General features: G+C 36.6%; 1 protein-coding gene across 2 annotated transcripts; it reads right to left on the bottom strand.

Moving 5' to 3' along the window:
• Positions 1-223: 223 nt before the first annotated feature.
• LOC147331697 (uncharacterized) lies at positions 224-2,376 on the bottom strand. Of its 2 annotated transcripts, XM_086287916.1 has the most exons (3): positions 1,992-2,376; positions 1,381-1,898; positions 224-708 (listed from the first exon to the last, which is right to left on the bottom strand). In XM_086287916.1, the coding sequence occupies exons 1-3, from the start codon at positions 2,212-2,214 to the stop codon at positions 388-390; spliced, it is 1,062 nt and encodes a 353-aa protein (XP_086144042.1). In that variant the 5' UTR covers positions 2,215-2,376; the 3' UTR covers positions 224-387. The 2 variants fall into 2 exon arrangements, with proteins under 2 accessions (XP_086144042.1, XP_086144040.1); XM_086287914.1 differs by having other exon boundaries at positions 1,381-2,376.
• Positions 2,377-9,512: the final 7,136 nt, after the last annotated feature.

Below are 9,512 nucleotides of genomic sequence, written 5' to 3'. Positions count from 1 at the left end.
CAATATTCAGCTTTTTCAAGTAATATATAAACATTTCTGTTTAATGGTAGTGTGAATGTAGAAAAACAATCAAATGGGGGGGGGGGGGGGAAGATACCAACCAAACTGTATTTATTACTATGATCAACATAAAATGATACTAGTTGGTGCTGACCTCCTATCAGCACTCTGAATTTACATTACAGCAGAAATAAACAGCAATATTCTGAGAGAATGACCTGAAAAATGGCATGTTCGGTCACACCTAAAAGATGTCTTTCATTTAATGCAGTGCAGAAATACCTGCATAAAAGGTACCTGTAAGACATGGCACCTACTATCAAATCACGTTATCAAGATAAAGAGAAATATTTTGTATTTATTTGTACATTTACACACTGAAGTTCCTTAAATACTTTGCAGTATTTCTTCTCTTAACCTAATATACAGATCCGCAGCACCAAGTGGATCTCCTGGGGCATCCCATTCATTTTCTACCATAAGCAGACAACACAGTTCAAAGACTGTTTCATCACAGGGGTGTTGACCTTTTGGGCTACACTCTTCCATACACAAAGTAATATCCTCCATAGAAATAGGCTTCAGTCTATCCTCAGCACTGTGCAGCTCTGGAAATGAGTACATTACTACTGGTCGACCCGATGCTGCACTACCACTTGGCCGGATTTTGTGCGAGTTCCATGTGTTCACAACTTCATCAAGTTCATCCTACATGAAAAACAACACAATATAAGTACCGGTATATGAAACAGACCATGTACCAGTAGATTTAGCCAAAGTTGAGGCTTATTAACTCATTAATCAACAGACATAGAAACTGACCTCTAATTAATGTAAAACCAAGCAGCAACAACAAAAGAGCACTTTCACTAAACAGCACATGGACACAGAATGGTGCTGCATGATTCTGCTGTTGAATAGATAGCCCAACACTTTATACTCAGTGTGCAATGATTCTACAATATATTTTCAATAGAGAATTAACCAAATGATAGGATTGCTTTCTGAAACCGTGCCCAAAGGACCACTAGGTAACAGACTCCATAGTAATTTAAACCATGTGGCAATAAAAAAAAAATGCTCCATGCACCTGTGCTGAGAAAGGTGCAGTTACTTCCACTGATAACATGAATACAATTCCATCAAAGTATTAAAATGGAATCCCAAAAAGTTGATTCTGTTCATCTGGATGTAGTGTTTTCAGTGTGAGAAATGTTCTGTCAAAAAACATTCCTTACCTGGCTGATTGAGCATGCATCAAGACATATTAAAATGGAAATAAAATTCATATTTAATTTAAAGAAAAAAAATGTTCTAACCATATTTATATTTTCTATTTATGCAGCTAAGACATTACATAGCATGAGCACATGCTTTTACCTGAATAAGATTGAGAAAGCAGAATTGGATAAGACTTTTGTCCAAAAAATCCCCTGTGAAGTGGCCATCATCCTGAAAAGTTTGAAATAAGTTCATCCAAAATTGTGCACTCTGTTTGCGTAGGGTAGCCCACCATCCTTCTATACGTTGGTTGGCCGTACTTCTTCCGTAAAGGAAACTTTTCTCACCTGCAAAACTGTCTGTGTGGTTTCTCTGTAAAAACATCTGCATTTGTTCGACACAACCATTTTCGGTACCTCGGTCAGCACGTAACCTTTCTGGACATCCGCTGATGCATGAAACTGTTTTCAGAAAATAACTTGCAATCAATTTAGGGTCACTGTTTGTAGTATAAGCCTCCATCCATAAAACATAGCGGCTAAAACCATCTATGCAGCCACTGAGAGCAATACCATATGGTTTCAACTTGTCATAGCCATCCATGTGCCAGAGAGCATTTGGCCCTCTGCAGCTGTACTGTCGTCTTCTCAACCGTCGAGCTCGTCTCAGTTCCACACCTTGAGGGTCAAGCAATTTGATTATGCATCTTACAGTATCTTGTGACACCACAAATCCATGTTGAATTGCATGTAGATGTAGCCAACGATAACCTTGCATCTGTCCATTTGTCATGATCTCTTGTTGGACAAAGGCTAGCACTTCCTCCAAGTTTGATTGATTCTTCCTTCTAAAAAGCCCAAGTCTTTTACAAATTCTCTTTAGAGTTCGAACACTTATAATTGTCTGATGACTATGTGCTAAAATTGAAAGTATTTCTTTGTTACTGAAAGAAAGTCTGAAATACAGTCTTATTAAGTCATCCAAATCTGACATGTCAGCCACTGTTTCTCTCACTTTGAGAGGTGAACTTTTTGCAGAAGTCCTAGTTTTCTTTTTGACAGTGGTTGCTTGCTTTTGCAGAAATTGAAGACGGCAATTCGGTCTCCGTACGAGGGAATGTAGTTTGCCAAAGTTGCGTCATCCATCTGTGCTATGAAGTCACAGTCAATCTGCACACAAGAAGAAAGAAAAGACAGTCATTTTCTGCAACATTTACACTGCAAAGCAATATTACGGTTAAGCCTCTTAGGTCACTGCTAATGCCAGTAGGAGAGTATTGACTGTAGTTGTCAGAAAAGCTATCTATTTTATGCAGGGCGAAACACAATAATGAAAGAAGCAAACTAAGGCATAGCCTTTCAGTAAATAATAAATCCTCTTCTGTATTTAAAAAAAAGCAGGACTTGATTGGTTATGATGTAGGTAGTACGTCTTCTAATGATGTTCTACGACACTGTGGTGGCGTCTGCTGTCTTTTATGTTGTGGTCTGCTGGAGTGGTGGAATGGCAATGGACAACACCTCCACGCTCTCTGCATGAGACTGTACGACCACTGAGCAGCTCGATCAGCAGTAGACTTTTGTGTACATGCTTGTGTACATATCTCTGTACATTTTTATCTGTACATATGAATGTTACTTATGTATGTAAGACTATAACGCAGAGTCATAAATACACAGTCCATTTAGTCATTTAAGCAAAGGTATTACACATAGAACACAAAGTAACATTGTAAATCAGTCTTTGGCACAATATCGGGATTATTTCGTTATTTATTTATTTATTTTTGTGTTTATGCGAACAATATGCCTGATTTGCGACTTTCTGCACTTCTATTGGTTGTGCGAACAAACGTCACGTCACTCCGAGGTCAAAGTTCAACACGGCAGCGCTCCTCAGCCAGCACTTTTTATTTTATTGTTCTATAAAAAAAAAATCAAATACTGTATTAAGTTTATTTTTTACCGGTAGTTAACTGTAGTGTAGCCTACCATTTCCACACGTAGGCGTTAAGTGCACTGGGCAGCTCAGAGTATAAGATATGATTTCCTTCTTGAGCTGACATACATTACACAGTGCAGGAGAACGATGATGTCATTCTGACATTATAAACAGTTAACAGTTTGCTTATTTCTTCCGACACTGTACCACTAACGTATACACAGTTACATGCACTACATTAGTTTGTGTTAGCTAACATGTTGTGAGGGGATCGTCAGTCGGCCACCGTCAGAACAACAACCGGGGCTGTGTCGGTGGCTGTGTATGAACGCCACCCATTTTTCTGAGTGAAATATCCGCATAAACATTCATTACAGCTTCTCTCCTCCGCTTTACTAAGTGTAACTTACTTGTACACATCAAATATATCAGTGATATTGGCAGGCGGCTAGCATCTGTAACACAGCTCTGCTTAACTGCCTTGAAAAACTCTGAAATAGTAGAACAATAAAATAAAATGCAACGAACCCATCTGGGATGATCCTGCGATCAACAACAGTTAAAACGTCAATTCACCTAGTATACTGTAACATCGTGAAACACGTTCATTCCTATATAACATTATAAGCTAACAAGCATGCTAACAGCTAACCGTAACTGTACCGTAACTGTTTTCCTGTAAAAATAGGAGACACCAAACTATTTCTCTTTTTTGTTACTCACCTTCTGCTCTTCCATTAATAAAATAGCATCTTCGGGGACCTCTCGGCCACGCAAAAAGTCACTTATATCCACCATATTTAGTGAATTAGTTCTCCACCTGCCAAACTGGACACGCTGTCACTGAAGCTGGAAGCCTGCAGGTGCCCACCTCAAAATTCTGAGATTAAAGTCAGAATTCTGAGAAAAAAGTCAGAATTCTGAGATTAAAGTCAGAATTCTGAGAAAAAAGTCAGAATTCTGAGAATAAAGTCAGAATTCTGAGATTAAAGTCAGAATTCTGAGAAAAAAGTCAGAATTCTGAGAAAAAAGTCAGAATTCTGAGATTAAAGTCAGAATTCTGAGAAAAAAGTCAGAATTCTGAGAATAAAGTCAGAATTCTGAGATTAAAGTCAGAATTCTGAGAAAAAAGTCAGAATTCTGAGATTAAAGTAAGAATTCTGAGAATAAAGTCAGAATTCTGAGAAAAAAGTCAGAATTCTGAGAAAAAAGTCAGAATTCTGAGATTAAAGTCAGAATTCTGAGATTAAAGTCAGAATTCTGAGAAAAAAGTCAGAATTCTGAGAATAAAGTCAGAATTCTGAGAAAAAAGTCAGAATTCTGACTTTATTCTCAGAATTCTGACTTTAATCTCAGAATTCTGAGAATAAAGTCAGAATTCTGAGAATAAAGTCAGAATTCTGAGAAAAAAGTCAGAATTCTGACTTTTTTGTCAGAATTCTGACTTTAATCTCAGAATTCTGAGAATAAAGTCAGAATTCTGAGATTAAAGTCAGAATTCTTTTTTTTTTTCCAGTGGCCCTAATCCTCTTCCGTAGGTATTTGTGTGGTAAATGGCGTGTATTTGTATAGCGCTTTACTAATCCCTAAGGACCCCAAAGCGCTTTACACTACATTCAGTCATCCACCCATTCACACACTGGTGATGGCAAGCTACATTGTAGCCACAGCCACCCTGGGGCGCACTGACAGAGGCGAGGCTGCCGGACACTGGCGCCACCGGCCCTCTGACCACCATCAGTAGGCAACGGGTGAAGTGTCTTGCCCAAGGACACAACGACCGAGACTGTCCAAGCTGGGGCTCAACTCGGCAACCTTCCGATTAGAAGGCGAACTCCCAACTCTTGAGCCACAATTGCCCCACAATTGGTGAGAAGTTGTGTTTATAAATGAGGATCCACGCTAAGAGGACTTGCTTATGGAAGGATGAAAGCTTTACAGGGAGTTTCTCAACACTGTAATTACAATTTAAAATAAAATTAAAGCCACCAAAACAAGAGAAAATATGATATGGTATAAAGTTCCAGATAGAGGTCTATAAGAAAATAGATCCCACGATACGATATTATCACAATACTTAACGCACGATACGATATTATTGCGATTTTTTTTAAAAATATTTTGCAATATTCAGATTCTGTACATAAAGTTAAACTTTATCAATATTCATTTTATCTAATATCAAAGTCTCGCACTCAGTCTTTCTCTCATTTCAGTCAGTTTTATTGTTGACAAACTGAACGGTTTGTATTACAGTCTAGTCCAACTTAACTGAATGCAACCATCTGGTACAATTATAGCTATTCTGAACTATGCAATTTATGAAAACTATGCAGCCCATTCAGCAACTGAAGAATTTGAAAGTAATTTAAAACAAAATATAATTTTACATTAAAAAAAAAAGTTTTAAACTTAATTAAAATAAAACATGTCTTAAATTAAAATAAGTAAACTGTCATGTTTATTGCTGCCACACACACAACACATTTGGACAGTGAAGGAATGTCAGGATTCTTGCTCAGAAAAAGGATCAACATGCTCTGAGCACAAAAACCTTTTTTTGTAACAAAATATCGATTTCTGCTGTCCCTGTATCGATACATTATTAGCAAACAAAATATCACGATACTACACAGTATCGATTTTTTCCCCCACCCCTACTATTTCTGTAAGGTTTTGACAGCTTTACAGAAAAACTCTCCAAAGCCAAATTTTTCCAAAGAGTAGAAAATAAATCGATGTTCAATTGTATCAAAATCCTTATAAAAATCCAGGAAGAGAATGAAGCTATTGTCAGATACCAAATCAGAGTGATCAAGAAAATCCAAAACCAGTCTAATGTTATTAGAAATGTGTCTATTTCTCATAAAGCCTGATTGTGTCTCATCGATAATTGTGTCCAAGACCTCTTTAATTCTGTTTGCAAGTATTATAGCCATAATCTTATAGTCATTATTGAGCAGGGAGATGGGTCTCCAATTATCAATAAAAAGTAAGTCTTTGTTTGGTTTTGGAATAAGTGTTATGAGACCTTGAGTAAGAGTAGGAGGGAGGGTGTATACTTTCTGTGAAAACCTGCAGTAAAAACAGAGCCAGGAGATTAGAAAATGATTCATAAAACTCTGCAGTCAAACCATCTGTGCCGGGAGATTTGTTGGCCTTAAGTGCAGAAATGGAATTACAGACTTCCTCCACAGTCAGAGGGCTGTCACAATAACTTCTATCTTCCACAACAATAGTTTTTAGGTTTTTAATATTATTGAAAAATCGTGTTGAGATGACCTCATTATATTTTGAGTATAGTTTAGTATAGAATTTTGCACAGAAATGTGAAATTTCTCTGGGATTGTCAGAGACAATGCCATTAATATTTAGTTGATGAATAAAGTTTATTTTTGATCTATATTTTTCAAGCCTGAAAAAGTAAGCAGAATTTTGTTCGCCCTCCTCCAGCCACCTCTTCCTGGATCTTACAAAAGCACCCTCAGCCCTTGCGTCGATATAAACCGTCCAATTTATTTTGAAGTTCTAGTAAACTTAATTTATCTTCCTCTGAGATTTCTTCTGGGGACTACTGGTAATAAGAGGCAATTTTGCTTATCACTTCTTGTTCTTCAGCTTTCTTTAACTTAGTAATTTGACTCCCATATCTTCTCAAGAATTTGCATGCTTCAAATTTAAAAAGTTCCCAATTCGTACAAAAGGACTTCTCTCTGTTAGCTTTATTCCAATAATAAACGATTAATTTATTAATCTGCATATAACCATTTTATCTTTTAGTAAATAATTATTTAACTTCCAGTAAGAGAATTTATAAGGTATATTATCCAGTGTAAACATTTGGATGTTAATGTGAATTGCTCTATGATCAGTAAGGGGGGTGGCAAGTATATTAACGGAAAAATTATCTTTATCAATGCAGTCAGAAACAAGCCAAAAGTCAATACGTGATTGCCTGGATCCTGTCTTATTGCTCCAAGTAAAGAGTCTATCATCTGGAAATTTTTCTCTCCAAATATCCACAACATTAAATTTTCCCATAAATTTTTTTAATTTTGCACTGTATGCAGACTGCTGCATCCTGGAGGCCACCTGTCAACCATATTGTCTAAAGCGATGTTAAAGTCTCCACCAATTAAGACGACTGAATTTGGGTATTTGGAGAGCCAGAAATTAATTCTTTCTTCTAAGGAGTTAAGTAATTTATCATTTTCAGTTTTATTATTGTAACCATATATATTTACTGCAATGAAAGTACTGTTATTGTGTCTGATCATTGAGCAGAGGTAGTGTCTTAAGGTGTCACAGTCAGAGTGTAACACATCCCCAGAAAAAGATTTTTTAAGCGTGGCAACTCCAGCAGAACGCTCAAAGCCATGGGACAACCAGACTTCATTACCCCATTGTGATTTCCAAAAATTTGTATCAGCAGGTGTGGAATGACTCTCTTTGGAAAAAGCAAAAATCTGTTTTAAATTGTTTGGCAAACAAAAACAAAGCTGACTGCAACTTCTACCCAGGTAACAAAATGACTCCGGGCCCTGTATACTGTGGTGCTCAGCAGAGGCGCAGCCAGACACTTGAAACACCCGGGGCTTAGCCCTAAAGGGTAGTATGCATGTGGGATTTTTTTTTTTTTTTTTGGGGGGGGGGGGGGGGGTAGAAATGACTGAAAGATTAATTCTGAGCTTTGTTCAAAAAAGAATGACTTCATATAGGGAAAATATATATCACATGTGCAGGACACCTTAAACTAGGTTTTTAATTAAGCAGCAAGGCAGAACAAAGTCGGGCCTGTATCAAGACACGAGGACTAAACCCCAATTCAACCAGACCCAGAACTGATCCAGAATTAAAACAGGACTATAACAGTTCAAAATCAGGACTACTTAGGACTTAACCAAGACAGAACCAGAATCAGAACTAGATGATAGTAGCACTAAAAATCATCATAGACCTGCACTAAACTTGTTTTTTAATTCTACCAAAGTCCACTATTTAGATTGAGAAAAGTTTATATAATTATTTAGCCTTGTTGTGCAAACAAGCCTGCATAACTTAATAAATGTAGAATTTGAAAAATAGCAAACCTAAAAAGAAACACTAGGTACGAGATACATGAGGACCTATGATACGGTGATACTTTTGGTAAACAACCATTTGACTAACATGTGTGTCTCACCTGCTCTTGTTCCATCTCTGTTCTGTCCTCATTCTCCTCTCTCTCCCTCTTTGTGCTGACAATCATCAAATATACAGTTGAAACCAGATATTTACAAACTCTTCAGATCAAAACACAAACACTTTTTTTTAATTGTAACATCAAATCAGACTAAATGTTTATTTTTTTAGATTGATAAATATAAAAAACATTTGTTAACTTTAAGAGTAAAGAGAGAAATTGTCTGTATTTCTTAATTGTAAATGGCACCAAATTGTATTCAAAATTGAGCCACACTTATGGAGCTCCACAATTCTTTTCCTGGTGTTTTGGTTGACATCTCTTGATTTTAGAGAAACAGGCTCTGTGTTTTGCCTTATATGCATCCACAGCTGTGCCACCAATTTACTCACATGGACTCTACTAACCTATCAGAAGCTTCTTCAGCCCAGAATGGAATCGTCTGGAGTTTTGTTATTAATTAACAATAAACTTAGTGTATATGTACTCCTAAATTTGATCAAAGTGATAAAAAATAGACAGCTCTGTCTCTCTTTATTCTGACACTTAACTAATTCAAAAGATATTTCAATATTTATTTATCCAAAACAAAACAAGTTTACTCTAAATTGATGTTGTACAGTAAAAAAATGTTATTGTAAAAAAAATAAGGTGTATGTAAATATCTGGTTTAAACTGTGTATTGAAATTCCTCTTGTTTTGCATAGAAATATAGGGGAGACCGGGGATAGTTGTAACATTTTTGACATTTCTGTCTGTAAATTGAAGCTCTTTTAAGGTAGTGGATTCAAAATGTAATGCTATTAAATAGTGCAGCTATTTTCTCTGCAGCACAATTACCCATTGCATGGTATGGTCTCAAACACGAAGAGTGAAATGTTACAATTAACCCCATAGTCTGGGTTAGTTGTAACATATCTTGGGGTAAAATGTAACACTATGAAATAAGGGTACTAACAAAACATTAACATGTAATCTTTGTTTATTCAACACATGAATGCACTTACATCCATTTATTTAGCTCTGTGTGTGTGTGTGTGTGTGTGTGTGTGTGTGTGTGTGTGTGTGTGTGTGTGTGTGTGTGTGTGTGACAGAATGCAGAAATCTAGCTTTTGAACATATTCCAACCCCCCAAAAAAGACAAGTTATGGAATTTTCTGCAACTGAA

The sequence above is a fragment of the Aulonocara sp. 'chitande type north' Nkhata Bay genome, linkage group LG4, assembly GCF_057382095.1.
Source record: "Aulonocara sp. 'chitande type north' Nkhata Bay isolate Kocher_YH1m ecotype deep benthic linkage group LG4, A_spYH_male_GT1.1, whole genome shotgun sequence".
Classification (NCBI taxonomy): Eukaryota; Metazoa; Chordata; class Actinopteri; order Cichliformes; family Cichlidae; genus Aulonocara; species Aulonocara sp. 'chitande type north' Nkhata Bay.
This window is presented reverse-complemented; position numbering and strand designations above follow the sequence as displayed.

What these genes read in the sequence shown, in the direction of transcription:
- LOC147331697 (XM_086287914.1), bottom strand. Translation starts at nt 2,214, where the DNA reads ATGTCAGATTTGGATGACTTAATAAGACTGTATTTCAGACTTTCTTTC. An exon ending in GCTTTCTCAATCTTATTCAG is followed by an intron (nt 709 to 1,380) that starts GTAAAAGCATGT and finishes TTTTTCATGTAG; the next exon opens with GATGAACTTGATGAAGTTGT.